General features: G+C 39.0%; 2 protein-coding genes across 2 annotated transcripts; both read right to left on the bottom strand.

Annotated features, from left to right (window-relative positions):
* Positions 1-5,186: 5,186 nt before the first annotated feature.
* LOC107730112 (beta-1,3-galactosyltransferase 2) lies at positions 5,187-6,858 on the bottom strand. Its single transcript, XM_016540843.1, has 2 exons — positions 6,833-6,858; positions 5,187-6,486 (listed from the first exon to the last, which is right to left on the bottom strand). The coding sequence occupies exons 1-2, from the start codon at positions 6,856-6,858 to the stop codon at positions 5,430-5,432; spliced, it is 1,083 nt and encodes a 360-aa protein (XP_016396329.1). The 3' UTR covers positions 5,187-5,429.
* A 2,168-nt stretch (positions 6,859-9,026) lies between these two features.
* On the bottom strand, positions 9,027-16,738 carry kcng4b (potassium voltage-gated channel, subfamily G, member 4b). The gene is made up of 4 exons (XM_016540842.1): positions 16,725-16,738; positions 15,727-16,437; positions 15,032-15,604; positions 9,027-9,968 (listed from the first exon to the last, which is right to left on the bottom strand). Exons 2-4 carry the CDS (start codon positions 16,354-16,356, stop codon positions 9,210-9,212), a joined length of 1,962 nt encoding a protein of 653 aa, XP_016396328.1. The 5' UTR covers positions 16,357-16,437; positions 16,725-16,738; the 3' UTR covers positions 9,027-9,209.
* Positions 16,739-16,984: the final 246 nt, after the last annotated feature.

The raw sequence follows: 16,984 nt of genomic DNA, 5'->3' as shown, positions 1-16,984 counted from the left end.
TAATGCAGCCAATGATTAGAAACATAAATGACCAGTTCACCATCATTTGTCACATGACAGACACAAAATAAATCATTCATGAAAGACCTGTGAATGTATTTTATTATATTAAACAGTTCATAGTTTAAGACTTCATAGTTTTTCCTGTCAGGACTTGCTCCTGACTCACCAGTATCTTACTAGGAAATCCAGTAGTGTGAGAAAGCATTTACATTCTTCCTAACAACTACCGCTAAATACTAAAAGTTATTATCAGTCAATAAAGGGTGACTAGTAGCACTGTCGCCTCACATCAAGAAGGTCACTGTTTTGAGTCCTGGCTGAACCAGAGGACCTTTCTTTGCAGAGTTTGCATGTTCTCACATTGGCTTCCCCCAAAATCCAAAGCGGAGTGTCTATTTACACTAAGTGCAAATAGCCCGTTGTTGGCAGAGACAATTTACACTAGCTCCACCCACAAACGTGTGATAGAGATGGTCAACACTATAAACAATGGCAAGCAATCATTAGCTCTAGTGTTGTAGATGGTAAAGCATGTACCGTAGTCTTTTTGACGCGATCGACCCGGGTTCAAATCCGCCTTTTACCAAACTTTTTTTTCTCACTTTTCAAATCTCATATCACATCGGAAAGCCATTTATTTTCAATAAAAATGAAGGAAATAATCAAAAAGTTGAAAATAAAGTATCGGGTAGGGATAGGGGAGGTGTAGGGAGGGCTTTGTTGTCCCAATAAGGTGGCATCCATTTAATAATTAGGGGCCAAGCACCGAAGGTGCGATGGCACCTATTGTATCCATTGGCATTCTTTTTCTTCTTCTTCCGCTCTGGAAGTCTATGGCAGCCCATAGAATCGCTTGTGGGAAAGTTTTGAAATTTGGCGCACTGATAGAGCACAGTCTCAACATTAACCACAGCAAATTTGGAGTCTCTAACTCAAACTCTCTAGCGCCACCACTTGTCCAAATTTTCACTCATGTTTATGCTAATAACTTTTGAACTGTAAGACACAGAAGGAAAATTCATGCCGAGTCGATGGAACACTAAAATTCTAAAATCGTAAGGTTTAGTTTTTTCCGCTATTTGTAATTGTTCGTAAAACCTACTTTTTCGAACTCGTCCTAGGTTCGTCCGATTTTCACCAAAATTGGCTCAGATCATCTTCAGACCATGCTGGCAAAAAGTTATAGAACTCAAGTTGATTCGTCCAACCGTTCTCGAATAACACGCAAACTAATTCTACGGAAAGCACACAGAAATGGATGTGAGGCTATATCTCCGCAACGGTTTGGCATATTGAGACCAAACTTGGTGTGTGTTATAACAAGCATGACCTGAGGCTACATGCAGTGTTTCGGCAAAGTGCTACCTAGTGGTCAAGAGATATGAAAAATGGCTATTTTTGCTTATAACTTCTGAATAGTTTGGCCAAAAATTGTCTCTTTAGATTCGGTGGAGCATGCTGAGTCAAACCATATCCAATTTTCCCATGTCAGCCATTTTGGGTGTCGGCCATTTTGAATTTTGTCATATTATGCAATATTTTATGAACGCATTGACTTATCGTTACGAAACTCGGTATGCATCTTCGACACCATGCCCTGATGGTACTCAAAAAGTTTGGGGGCAGTGCCACCTTGTGGCCAAAAGTTATAATGAAATTGCTGAAAATGCTAATAACTTTTGCTTACATTGTAATGAGACTGATATTGATAGATTCCTTGGATCATGCCGAGAACATCGATACTGATTTTGCCATAATTGGCTGAACTTCCTGTCCGCCATTTTGATTCATGTTGAAAATATACTTTTTCGAACTCCTCCTCAACCGTTTGTCCAATTTTCACCAAAATCGAGTCAAATCATCTTCAGACTGTGCTGACAAAAAGTTATGGATTTTGTGTCAATAGACGAAACAGTGCCACTACAAATTTAAGGCATGATGCCAAAATGACTCTGAGGCTTTATCTCTGCAAAGCTTTGACATAATGACAACAAACTTTGTGTGTGTCAATATTTTGCCTCTGGAGTGCTTGGCCCCGTAATTGCTGCTTGCAGCTATATTTTGAATTAAAATGATAATTTACACTCAATACGTTATTGCTGCATACTGTTTTATAATGTACAATAATACTGAGGTGCAGATAATTGCCACTATTTGCAATAAGTAGTATAAATAGCAGAAAATCCTGCTATTTTAACATAGTGTAAATAGAATCTATTGCTATCTGCACTTAGTGTAAATAACATCTATCGCTAAGAAAATATGCTATTTTCACTTAGTGTAAATAGCATCTAATTGCTATTTGTGTGAGACATTGATATTTAAACATGAACATAATTTTCATGAACGTCATCTCTTGATCTAGTACACAGTACACAGAGTCTTTGAATTTTTTGGTCAGATGGTAAATTATTAAAGTATTAAAAATTGTCCAAAGAGACTGCACAACTAAAATGACCATAAAACCGTACAATCCCATAATCAGAGTAAGCCTGTGAAAATATGTTTACAACTAATTGTCTAAAATTAGCATTAAATTGGAATTTAACTCATGAATGAAAAGTCACCTTAAAATCTTAAAATCCTTTGCATCTATCTGTTTATTTTTATTTTCCACAAATATTAACAAACACTTTAAATATACTTTAGTCATTGAAAGCTTTATAAATGTCATCACTTTGTTTTCAAAACCAATACATTTTGTTTAACAAATGCCTTAGCCTAAGCAATGACCTCTTCTTTGCATACAGTACAGGGCACAAGGCTAAGGATTTTTTCTACTGGTGGTTCAGTTTTTACTTGCCCTGCAAACATTTTCACTGGCCCTGCTATAAAAAAAAATAAAAAAAGTTGTTGCTATCATAGTTTTTTTTTTTTGCCCATGTTATCTTGTATTTTAATAAACAGGCTTATATGATATCAAAGATTTAGATACCAGTTAAATTTTACAGTTCATGATTCCAATTTTGATACCACAGCAAAAACTACTAGCCTAACAAAAATAGTTCAAGCATTATTAAAGACAAGTGAAAAGTCAGTAAATAAGAACAAATGAACAAATTACAAGCAATAGCACAAATAAACAGAACAAAGATACAAATTAAAGAGGCTTTAGGGTTTTTAGGTTTTCAGGTGTTCAAAAACAGAAACTGAATAATCAAATGTAAAATAACATTGAATTTATTTCCTCTATAAATTAATAAAGATCATTCATTGTTAAAGCTACAAAAGTTATTCAGTCAAGAGCGAGCAGTGAGTGATTTTCTTTTTCTTTCTTTTTTTTTTTGATTAACATTAAGGACATCGACAGCAGCTGGTAAATTAGTCGCGGCCTCTGTAAGAAACCATGCACGGATACAATATAGTGATGCACATCGAATTTCTTTTGTTTACTTAAGTCATTTTTTGCGCATACTCAACAAGACGTTATTTTGACACACTTTTTATATATATATATATATATATATCAGGGCTGTACAGTGCGACATATATGTCGCACGTGCTACGAAAAAACTGGTCTGTGCGATGAATAAATTTACCACTGTAGCACGTGTGCGATACAGTTTTGCATGTTCATTTTTTAGCAAATTAAGAAAAAACTTTGTCTAAAAACAATTTTTTGTATTTTTTGTGCTCTGTATGGAACATCAGTGCCTGTTTAAGTGATGAACTCCATTACTTGTGTTTGTTTTCAGACATGATAACAGACGTTTTATACTTGTGCTACAACTTTTTGGCTTGTGCTACAAAACTTTCAACCTCTGTAGCACCAGTGCTATGTGAAAAAAAAGTTAACGTACAGCCCTGTATATATATATATGTCCGATCAAGGGCAAGGAGAAGTGGAAAGAAAGTCAATTCGGTGCTCAAACGTTGCCTGAGACGTAGCTCTATATGTGTGCTGTGCACGCAGAACACACTAAAAGTTGTTATTCGCGTCTTCTTGTGCTTGAATGCTTTAAAATTACTGGAATATTCAAACTGGCAATGTGTATTTGACCATTACATCACAAGAAGACGCGAAAAAGGAATTAGAGGCTTGCGCGTTGAGACGCGGCTGTCTGTGTGCGTGCTGTACACAGAGAACACAGTCACGAGCACTGAATGGAGTTGTCTTGTGTAGCGTCTTGCGCTTGAATGGTTTAAAATCACTTGAATGTTTAAATTGGCAAGGCTTAAAAAGAAGTGTAAATGATAAACTTGTGACAAATCCATCAACTGTCCCAAGCCTCTTTCACGCTGGCCCCGGGCCATCGGGCAGTCCTTATTGTTGGGCCTTGCAGTATATAGCTTTTTTGGAAGTGCTGAACAGCTGACCTGGCCCTTCATATTGAAATAAGGTGCCAGAAATTATGAGCCATTAGAAGTTGGGGTTCCACTTTATTTCGATAGTCCACTTTAGACATTCTATTAACTATAAGTAACTTTGTAACTACATGTCAACTACATGTCAACTAATTCTCAGAGTAGACTGTTAGGGTAGGTTTAGGGTTTGTAGAATAAGTTGACAAAGAAAGTGTTAGAAGATATTAAGCAGACAGTCTACTAATATTCTACTAACTGCTAGTTGACATGTAGTTGCAAAGTTACTTACTGTTAATAGAATGTCTAAAGTGGACTATCGAAATAAAGTGTTACCATTTATTTTACAGTTTCCTTGTTACAGTTATACATTATACATTTAAGTACCAAGTAATATTAATTAACTACATGCACTTACTATATGGTTAATGTTAGAATGAAGGTTTGGTTTAGAGTTAGTTTCATGAAATTGTGCATCATTTATTGTTATTACTATAGCAACATGTAACATTGTGACATTAGTTCTGATAATATAATCGGTTATCATAAACAAATATATAGCAGCACAAAAAAAGAGAGCGAGAGAGAGAGAAATACTGAAAAACACCTTTAAAATCTGTTGCTAGAGTAGATCAAGTTTTTATTCACATTTTAAATGTGTTTTTATTTTTCAATCTTATTTACCTTATCTAGGTCTTCAAGTATTTACGAGAATGGATTTATTAATTTAGGCTGCAAAAAAGCTTTCGATCCAAGTTGTCTGTACACTGATTTGCAATGAAAAATTTAAAATAAAAATAAATAAGAAAAGAATATGAAAGAGAGACTGGTTGCTTGCAGAAGCCATGGATGCTAATGTTTTTTATTGAACTGAACTTTCCCTTGACCTGTATCGTGCTCTCTCATTGGCTGTAGGTCGTCGCTGATGTATTTTAAGTCAAAACACGTTTCACATTGTAGGACTGTGGATTGTTGTTGCTGAAATTGTGCAGTGTGAACCCGAAGACACATAATTAACCCGGGGTTTTGTTATAGCCTGTTTTTGGTTGTCCATGTATAAAAAGACAGGCAAGCTTTGTTACATTTAAGTCATGTGACCATTACACAGATTTAACTATTTGTTGTTAGCAATATGGACCAGGTCTCTGTAAATCCTTCCAAAACTCCACTTGGTCTCTCAAGCTTCGTGTCGTTGTGGCGATGAGTTTTGAATAGCGGCAGCGGTTGTATTCTACAGGGAAGACATTGAATAGGCTTCCATCAGGTGGATTGGTGAGAGCAATTCCTAAATGTGTCATACATAGACCTAGAAATACATCCTCTATGTAAACCGGTTTGACACGTTGGGCTGCCTTAACAAGTTTCTCTGGCAGGTCTAGGGTGAAAACATATCCCAAGCCCAGAGCGTAGGGTGGATAAAAAGGTGGCTCATAAACAGTTTTTGGAAGATACCATTTAGAATGAGGATCTCTCAGTACCACTGCATTCCTAGCCACAAGTCCAGTCATATAGTTCTGCTTTGGTGTAGACAGAAGCATACTGACTAAGGTTTTGACATTGAGAAACACATCAGAGTCAACTTTCATTGCATAGGAGGTATTCGGACAGTAAACAGTCAGCCATTCTAGCATTACCATTGTCTTAATGGTGAGATTGAAGTAACTGTCCCAGAAATCACTTTGTATAAGGTCATGATACTTCTCACTTTCCCGTAGCAAATTTTGTTGAAGCGTTTCTCTTTCTTCTGAAGTGGGGAGACCCAACAGAAATAATATGCTCACGGTCTTGTCTCCAACTAACCTCTCTGATCCCCAAGTTGACCGAATGGCATCCCGAGTAGCTGAATTGCTTGGAGCTACTGGTACCATTAATACCACGAAAGGGTTTTCCCTCTGGCACTTCTCTGGCTCATTCAAAACTAAATTATACTTGTGTGGGTATGCCACACAATATGGCTCCGGAGGCTTCCACGGTTCCACAGAAGTCACTGTTGGCACTGTATTCAGAGAATCGTTGACCATTTTAGTGGTAAATTTCTCTGGAAGAAATAATCCAACTGCTACAGCCCAGGATTCTGACAGTTCATTGGGGACAATGTAGTAGCACAGGAACAGGACCAGGAAAATGGTGAATATAAAAAACGAACGAAGAGATCTGCATCCACTACTTGATTGGCCATGACTAAAAAGAGAAGAAATGTTTGACCTATCTTTTGGCATGTTGTGTATTGATGCATTCATCTAAATAAACTTTTGTTATCATTAATACACATAGTGATGCTGTACAAGGTATATATGATAAGGTACTACAGTTAATAAAAGCATCAAAAATCTTCAGTTAGATTTATTAGTTATATTTAATGTTTTGCAACTTATCTAAATCTGTATGCCACTTCTAAAAAGATTTTACAAATTGAATCGTTAACTGTACGGTACATTTCCTACAATGTGGGTAGTAACTTACATAAACATATGTTATGTCTTTATAATGTAATATACAAATTAAAACAGAAGCATCAGTGCTTTACCTTTGTTGTTCACAGTCTTCCACCATATTTCCTCTGTTTGTAGAATTTCATACGCATTATCAAGCACTACCATGGCATAGCACCGTGCATGGTGTGTGAAGAGGTGAGTGAGACAAACCTTCTTTTTTTGCATAACTAGTTCCACCCCCCTACCACATCAGAGATAAGAAGGAAACAACATTGTCTACTATGATATATGCCACAAACATTAGTGAAGATCATCTGAATTACACAAAGCCAGTCACTGACTTAGAAACTAACGTATGATTTTGCAACACATTAGTAGTCCTATAATAATTAAAGATAATGAGGTCATGCTAAGAGATCTTAGAAGTAGAATAAATTGTACTGGCTAGTAATGCTACAGTATGTGTACGAACATGTTAAAAATACAGTGTCTCTCTCCAGGGTTTGATCGGAATTATTTTTGTCATATGCGACTGAGGACAACACCATGGTTACAATAAAAACATTACCATCTCAGGGTATTGTACTATGGTTATCAAAGGTAAACAAAACTCAAATCTGCTAATCTGCTGGTGGTGTGTCAAAAGACACATATATTCATGTGTTTACATATTTTATCATAGATTATTTTACTGTAGTTTATCAAGCTGGTCTAAGAGATTTAAATGCTGCATGAGTGACTCACAAATCTTTTGGCACAAAATCTTTGAACAAATACATAAACAACCTATTATAGATGAAAAGGAAAAATGAGAGAAAGAAAGTAAAGGTAAAGCTAAATAAAGAACATTTGAAAGTGTAGAAGCATTTCTAGCCTTTCAAGTACTGGGAAAAAGTGTCCCCATATTTTGATACTGTTTTGAATATATGGATGTAAATTGTCATTACCTTAATGACATTTGTGAGTTTTGTGTCACACAGTAGACCAAAAATAAATAAAGAAATGTAAAAAACTGCAATGTGTCAACAGTGAGGAAATCAAAAGTAGCCAGCAGCCTGCTGGAGGTAGTCTAATTATCATTAGCAAGTTCAGCTATTATTTAAGTCAAAAAGGGTCAGTGATGTTGAAAAAAAATTTAAAAATTCAAGCCACATGATAATCAGTGGTGGCTGGTGGAAAATGTTCAACGTATGGCTGTGCTACAACAGTTTTAGCAAACATTCCTTTATTTAATGCTAAAGAGATAAAGTAAAAGTTTAAGAAAAAACACTTGAGAAACATTTTAAATAAAGATAATTGTTAATAGTTCGGATAAAGTTTAAGAATGATTTTCACAAAACAAAGCTTTTTTTTCAAGGTAAATAAAAAAAAAAGAATAAGTCACAATTTCTGTATACGGTGCAACAGCAAAAATACATAGAATATATGTTTATGTATACAAGTCAAGCACAGGAGATGCCAACAGACACTAAAGGGGGACATAAAGGGAAAGCATATATTTGCACAGATGATGTCATATCATATCATATCAAAACATCAACTTTTTTCATCATTTTTTTATTATAAATAGGCCTATAATTATTATTTTGTGTGTGGTTAGGCGAGGGCGGCTCCCTATCGCCCTCTGTTGGCCAGCTGTCACTGATGATAACAAACATGAGAGTAATGACAAGTATGCAATTTATTATTTGACATGTTATTATTTGGCTTAACAAAGCAACATACTTCATTGTACAATTAAAGAAAAGTCTAAACATACTCGTGTGCTCTAATGTCATTTGAATATTCTTGAAAAAAAATTTTTTAATTCCCTTTAATGTTCGAAAGCATTGTTATTTACTACTACATGCAAAAATATTCACATTCTTGAAACCACACTGTAGTTTCTATCTTTTTTCTTTCATTATATATTGTACCAGTGACTTTAAGTATGCCTAAAAAGATGTTAAATTGAGTGTATGTTTTTTTTTCTCCAATAGAAATATTACATATAATAGGTACCAATTATTTGGCTTATCAGATTCTTGAGCTGCTTGAGCTTGTGTTTTCAGAAATAAGGATTAATAAATTATGTAAACCACAAATACCAAAAGGTTGAAGGTAACTGCAATTAAAAGGCTGCGACTTATCATTCATGGTAATGTGGTGTGGGCCTGAATGAATAATTTCAATCACAATATAAATGTATAAAATGGAACAATAATCACAAACACAGACACATTTTTATGTTTAAGGGCAAATGAACACATCATATGCAAAACCTCAGTAATTTTAATGGTACAGATAATTATTTTATTGATTTGTCACAGAAATCACATTCCAACAGATTTAAAAATCACATGTAGAAAATAATAAATCCAACAAAGTATGAAGAGATATGCAAATAATAGATCAGATGTTATTGCAGCATGTTGGCTGACTGGCAGCTGTGCCATTGCCCTTGCTTTGACTATTACTCTTATTGCTGGCTCAAGAAAAAGAGTGTCTCTCCAGCACTCTCTGGGCGTCCTCTTTAGCATCCAAGGTGGCCGCTCGCTCTTCTTTACAAATCATTTCATGTTCACGCTTCAGCTCGTGGTATGAACGAGAAAAAACATGGAAGATAGATGTAGCTGGAAAAGCCATGATAAGAATACCACTCAGTATGCTGCTAAAGGCAACAACCTGGCCAGGTATACTGTGTGGTACCATGTCACCGTAGCCAACGGTCGTCATGGATATGATAGCCCACCAATAGGAAGCAGGAATGCTGCTAAAGCTGTGGGGCCCAGTGGGCTTGTTCTTTGTGAATTCTTTCTCTGCCAAATGTACGAGAGGTGAGAATAGAGCTACAGCCACACAGAGGAAGAGAAGCAGGAGTCCAAATTCTCGCATACTCCGTTGTATTGTAAGACCCAGGGTCTGAAGGCCCAGTGAGTGTCGTGCCAGTCGCATCACATACAGGATTCGCAGGGCACGCATGACTCGCAGAATTAAACCCAGCTTATCTAAATATCCACGACCAGCGCTACCATTAAGCTCGGCTTCTTCAGATTCATCTTCGCTATCGACAACCAAAGAAATGTAGTATGGTAGAATGGCTATGACATCTATTATATTAAGTGGATTTCGAACAAACTGCAGTTTGCGTTGAGCCTGCAGGAAGCGCAACAAAAACTCCATGGAGAACCAGGCCACGCACACCGTTTCCACTATGAATATGTTGCGACATTTTTCTGAGCATTTACCCTGTAAAAGAACAATAAGGAGAAATCGGGTGAATGTTTAGATTTAACATCACTTACTAAAGCATGGTCTGCAAAATCTGTAAAAAACAAACAAAAAAAAAAACAATGTAACTATTGACATTGACATTTTTGCTTTATTAAAGGAAATATGTAATGAAACACAGATTCAGAATTGAAAGCGGGGTGGGGGTGCAGTTACTGAGATAAAGTGTGTAGTATTTGGCTGGTCATGGGACATCTCACACTGTCAGTCCTAATGAGGCAGCTTGATGACATTTCCAGAGTTCTCTGTGTGACAGCTCACATTTGATGGTTTTTCATTTCTTCTTATATCTTTTTTTCTTATTAGTTATGTACATTTGTTGTTAAATTAATTTAAATTACTTTATTGTTGTGCCATAAAATATGTCTTACCATGATAGCATTTTGTATTTTCATGATAATACTGTGCACCTACTACAGTATATATTTGTATTTACCTCAGCTTATTCTCTTTACCAACTGTGTTTTAAAGGTGGTTGTCAGTACACCATAAAGGTAAAAACAGATTTTAGAAATTTGGTAGATTAATATTATTTCAATTGATACATTTTTAATAATACAGCTTTTATAAGGCTATTGTAAGTCTATTTTAAGTGTACTAATCATTTTGTACCTTTCTAGTTATTTCAATTAAAACTTTATTGAGAGAAAAATGAGTGCACCTTTAATCCTTTGAATTCTGGCCCTGGGGACCCACTGCTCTGCCCATTTTGTATGTCTTCCTCATTTAACACAATTGATTCAGATCATCAGGAGAGAGCTCAATTAATTGAGTGTGTCAGATAAGTGAGACATACGAAATATGCAGAGCGGTGGGTGTCCAGGACCAGAGCTGAGAACCACTGGTGTTAATAATCTGTAATTTTCAGAACTCAAAATCCCTTTCAACAGTTCAATTAAGCTTTGGATATGCACCTTTAACACTGAATGGCTTCCAGTTATCATATTTTTTCAATAAAAAACATGATTATTATTTATTTTTATTTATTAATTTATTTATTTTTTGGCTCCCCAGCTCCCCTATCTGTTCTGGCTGCTGGAACCCTTCTTCCCCATCACCACTCTCCAGACTCTTGCCACCTTGCCCTCCTGGCTCCCCTCCTCTTCCTGTTCCATTCAGGAAAATGCTCCTCTTTGGATCTTCTATCTGCCTGCCAGTCCCAAAGGATTCCAGCCACCACCACCACTGACCAGATCCGGGCTACTGTTGCCTGCTCCTGTTCGTTCCCAGGTGGCTCCGGAACCCAGAGTGCCAACACCACCTCTTTATAATGGGGTTCCTAAGTCATGTCAACCATTCCTCTTCCAATGTGCCATCACATTTGCCCTGTAACCCTCGACCTTTGCTACCGAAGCAGCGAAGGTGGAGTTCGTCGTTACCCTACTCACTGGGAGGGCCAGATAGTGGGCAACTACCATCTGGGAGAGGCAAGCACCTTACTGTGCCACATTCAAGCTGTTTCTTCAGGAAATTATCAAGGTGTTTAAAACACCCAGTCGCTGGCTTGAAATGAAGCAACTTTATGTTTTCAGGGAGGGGCACAATTCTGATATTCAGAGTGAGATTGCCATCCATGACCTGCCAACTTTGTTTGTTGGCCTGGTGGAGCTGACATGCAGCAACCTACACTGTCAACGTGTCATGGCAAAATCCACCTGGTCCTGTTTCCAAAGCTGTTCATGCAGACTGGGAATTAAAAAATTTAATCTAATAAGTCTGAGTAAATCTGGGGGTTCGAACATTCCAATACACAGAGCAAACTGCGCATGTGATTGTCATTCACATGACTCTGTAAAACTAATACATGCCCTGATACGGGGCTTCGCTGAAGATCGCTGCAGCACTCTCAACATGTGCCTCGAAGCTTCAGTGTCATAGGTAACATCACTACCGTTTGGTTTGGATAAGGGAAGGGGATGAGTGGAAGATGGCCTTTAACACCCCTACTGTGCACTCAGGTGATGCCCTTCGGGCTTACGAACACCCCGGCTGTCCAGGCCCTGATAAATTATGTGCTAAGAGACATAATCGATTTGTCTTTGTGTACATTGATTCCCCATCTTTGCAGGCACACACTCAACATGCCTGACAGGTGCTGCAGAGGCTACTTGAAAATCAACTTTATGTCAAAGTGGAGAAGTGCATATTTCAAGCTGACAAAGGTGAGGCTGTCTCAGAGTGGCCAGTCCCTGACTCTCATAGAGCACTGCAGCGGTTCCTAGTGTTTGCCATTTTTTATTGCTGTATCATTAGGCATTATAGTCAGACCACTGCCCCATTAACTGTTCTAGCCTACACTCAAGTACCTTTTAGGTGGTCATAGCAGGAACATGGGGATTTTTATGAAAATGTTTCACATCTACACTTGTCTTGTCTGTTCCAGACCCTGATCTGCAGTTCATTATGGAGGTTGATGCTTCAGAGGTCAGAGTTGGGGCGGTCCTTTCTTTATTATCCCCTCATCATGGGATGGTGCACCCATGCGCATTCTTCTCTCACCACCTGAGCTTAGCAGATCAAAATTATGATGTTGGTAACCAGGAGCTGCTCGCAGTTAGGCTGGTTTTGGATGAGTAGCGACAGCTGAAAGGGGAAGTAGAGCCTTTCTTGGTCTGCCCATCACCACCCACCCCTGGTCCCATATTGTCCTGGACTTTGGCACTGGCCTCCCTTCCTCCACGGACAATTCCATGGTTTTGACAGTTGTGGACAATTTTTCAAAGGTGGCTCATTTCATTTCCCTTCCCAAATTGCCCTCAGCAAAAAAAAACTGCTCAGGTTGTAGACTATCATGTCTTTAAGATTCATGGCCTTCCCAAAGATGTGGTCTCTGACAGGGGCCCCAGTTTTTTCCCATTTTTCGGTGCTTCTGCGATTCTGACTTCAGGATTCCATCCTCAGACCAACAAGCAGTCTGAGCAAGCTAATCAGGATTTGGAGCAGATGCTTGCTGTCTAGCATCCCACAATCCCACTTCCTGAAGCCATCAGCTCACCTGGGCAGAGTATGCCCACAATACGCTCCCTGTGGCAGCCACTGGTATGCCCCCCCTTTCCAAAGTCTGTTGGTCATCAGCCGCATCTTTTTGCTTCACACGAACCTGAGGCACCCATGCTCACAGGCCTTTGTCCAGTGGTGCATACTCAAATGAGAAAGAGCCAGGAAGGTGCTTTTCCAGGCGGGGAAAAATGCCAAGGTGGCAGATCGTCGTCTGACTTCTTATCCAAAGTATGTCTGTGGGCAGAGGGTATGGCTTTCCACTAAGGACCTGTCCCTTAAGGTGCTGGCACACAAGCTGGAACCCAGGTTCTTAGGACCATATCACATTACCAAAGTCTATGGTCCAACGGAAGTGCGTCTCTCATGTGTCGGCTTACATGTGTTTCGTGTCAAGCCTGTAATTTCTTCCCCTTTGAACCTATGTCTGCTCCTTCCCTCCCTCTCCCCTATCCTCTTGTGCTATGGAGGCTGCTGGACACCAGGAGGTGTGGTTGGGGATACTATTACCTTTTGGAGGGTGTTGTCTCGGGACATCTTGGACTACTCCTTTTCTGTCCCAGGAGCACACAGGGTTGCTCCTGGTAGGGGCGGGGGGTGCTTACTGTCAAGGTGCTGGTCTTTTCAGCTCAGGGTTTGTTGGCGTTGCATCTTTTGTTTGTCTGGATAACATGGCTGACACATGGTGTTTGTGTTTGTCATCCCATCTGCTCTATTGTCTATTGTTACCCTGCCCCTCTTGTTACCTTGTTATCTCAACATGGCTTGCTTTTGCTCCCCAGCACCCCCCTCTGTTCTGGACGCCAGATTCCTTCCTCTTCACCACTGTCCAGTCTCTTGCTGCCCTGCCCTCTCGGTTCCCCTCTTCATCCTCTTTCATCCATCCAGCTCCTCTTCAGGTCTCTTATCTGCCCACCAGCCCCAGAGGACTCCAGCCAGAACTGCCAAGTTCCTGCCTCCACTCTCCAGGTTTCACTGTCTTTCTCCCCTGCCATCACCATTCTATGTTCCCTGATGTTCATTGCTGGCCTCGCATATCTTGTTGTCCTTGGACTGTACTCATCTCCCACCAGTGTTGCTGTTGCTGATTTCACAGCCCTGGACTGTTTGTTGTGTTTTCATCCCTTATGTGCTCCATGACCTAGTTTTCACTCATGTTTGATTGTGTCATTTGGTTCATGTGTGTCTTGTTATTTGTCCTTGTCATCCCATGTATTTAACCCCTAGTCTGTGCAGTCTGTGTTTGTCCAGTCTACTAAGTCCATACGTGTGTTTCCTGTCTGTTCTGTCTTGGATTTACCCTTGTGTGGATTTATTAAAGACTGTTTGCATTGCTCATCATCTTCCTTGTGTGTTTCATTCCACCGTAGCGTGACAATATACAGTATATATATATATATATATATAAGAATCAATATATGAAAAGTATGGTATAATGTTATTTGGAACATAGTCCTTTTGTTGAAACTACTGCAAAAATAGTTCATTCTTAAATTATCAAATTATCGGCTTTACTGTATGTCACAAGGATGAATAACCTGAAAACATGACATTCCACACACAAATACATAAAGTATTAAATGTAATGGTCATGCAAAGCTGAATAGTGGTGAGAAGAAATACAAAAAAAGTGATTGTGACCCCATTCATTCCTTATATTTTTGCATTCTTCTGACATTTGGTGTACACTCTGAAAAATAAAGGTTTTTGATGGCATCTATGGTTCCAGGAAGAACTTTTAACATCCATGAAACCTAAGCTTTCCATTGCACAAAAGGTTCTTTATAGTGGAAATAGGTTCTTTAAGTTATGTTCTTCACAATAGGAAGAAACTGTTCTTTTTAGAACTGTTCACCAAAAGGTTCTTTAGACTAGAGAACCCAAAATGGTTCTTTTATGGCATCAACCTTTATTTTTAAAGGGTGTAGAATATATATCATGGTATACTATAGAAGACAGAAGACCCTCAGAATATATGCCCTCTGAAGACAGTATATATAAAAATAGTGATTTTGTGCACTAACCCTGTTATCGTGATCAGGCATGGTGCTGATACACAAGCTGATAACTGTCACAGCAATCATGACCACTGAGAAGCATGCAAAGATTTTCCCAAGCCAGCCAGAATGAGGGTTTTCCACTATTTCTTGCAGCTGGCTCATGAACCAGATGTAGCCCTTCTCTTGTGCTAGAGGCTTCTGTATGGCTTGCCTTTTCTGCCTCCTCTCTTCCTCTTTCATTTTCTTCTCTCCTACTTCCTCCACACGGGACAACAACTTGCGCCGACAGCAGCGTTCCATGTGAACAGGGTCGATGCCCCAATAGTTGAGTTCGTCAGACAGTGACACAGCACACACCTGCCGCAGCAGTCTCAGTTTACCTGCAGCCAGGAAGTTTAAGATGACCCGGAAGGCCATCGAGCTGCGGTCAAAAAAGAACTCTCGCCGGGCCTCATCATAATCATCACAAAGCTGGGCGATATCATCTGGGCTGCTGCAGTGACACAGCTGTCCCAAACGAGTGAGTGGGAATTCCTCCAGTGTGCTCCAAGGAAAAGTGTAGCAATCTCCTCCAACATTGAATAGTGATTTTGTGCACTAACCCTGTTATCGTGATCAGGCATGGTGCTGATACACAAGCTGATAACTGTCACAGCAATCATGACCACTGGGAAACAGGCAAATGTTTTCCCAAGCCAGCCAGAATGAGGGTTTTCCACTATTTCTTGCAGCCGGCTCATGAGCCAGATGTAGCCCTTCTCTTGTGCTAATGGGCTCTGTAGGGCTAGCCTTTTCTGCCTCCTCTCTTCCTCATTCCTTTTCTTCTCTCCTACTTCCTCCACACGGGACAACAACTTGCGCCGACAGCAGCGTTCCATGTGAACAGGGTCGATGCCCCAATAGTTGAGTTCGTCAGACAGTGACACAGCACACACCTGCCGCAGCAGTCTCAGTTTACCTGCAGCCAGGAAGTTTAAGATGACCCGGAAGGCCATCGAGCTGCGGTCAAAAAAGAACTCTCGCCGGGCCTCATCATAATCATCACAAAGCTGGGCGATATCATCTGGGCTGCTGCAGTGACACAGCTGTCCCAAACGAGTGAGTGGGAATTCCTCCAGTGTGCTCCAAGGAAAAGTGTAGCAATCTCCTCCAACATTGATGAGGGCTAGTTTACTGTGGTCAACATCTCTGAAGGCCGGGATGTTGTGTAGTCGCTGGGCACGTTGAAAGTATACACCTTTGATGGTTTCGGTCACTGGAATTTCTGAGAAAAACAGGTCAAGGCTGCTGTCGTCTGTGCTGACTGAGAGATTGCTAAAATCATGGTTGGCATTGCTGATGATGGGCATGGTGGCATTTGGGGATGTCAATTATTTGAATGTAGTAAGTATAGCTTAAGTAGGTAGCAGAGCACTGGAGCTGGCAGAGAACTGTGAATAGAAATAAAATTATTTTATTGAAAGAAAAATGTCATGTTTCAATTTACTAGCAATTTTTGATTGAAATTTTTTTAAAGAAAATCCTACACCAATTTTTTTTAGATACCTATGATTCAATTTTTTTTGTAGACAACATAAAAACATCTTTCCACAAAAACATTTACTAGTTATATAAAAAGATCAAGCATTCTACATAAGAAATAATTAAATATTGTTACACACTTTCAAAAATGACAGTACCTCTATCATAACACAGTGATTATATCAGATGGTAATACCATAGTACTTTGATACTCTAATGTAAAAAAAAAGAGAAGTGAAATAAGTGAAAACGGACAGTTTTTAAGGAGGAGCTACAGTATTTCTACCTGTGTTTTTAAATAGTGAGGGATGTGATCTGACCCTTAGAAATGACTTTAGTTAGTTCATTCAGCTGTTCCTAGTTATGTAAGTACACATTCTATTCATCTAATAATGTTGAGGTTAAATAACGTTTTAAAATAAGGGAAAAATCTGAAACCATGGCAAAATAAATTGA

The sequence above is a fragment of the Sinocyclocheilus rhinocerous genome, unplaced genomic scaffold (assembly GCF_001515625.1).
Source record: "Sinocyclocheilus rhinocerous isolate Xijiao unplaced genomic scaffold, SAMN03320098_v1.1 scaffold36, whole genome shotgun sequence".
Lineage (NCBI taxonomy): Eukaryota > Metazoa > Chordata > Actinopteri > Cypriniformes > Cyprinidae > Sinocyclocheilus > Sinocyclocheilus rhinocerous.
This window is presented reverse-complemented; position numbering and strand designations above follow the sequence as displayed.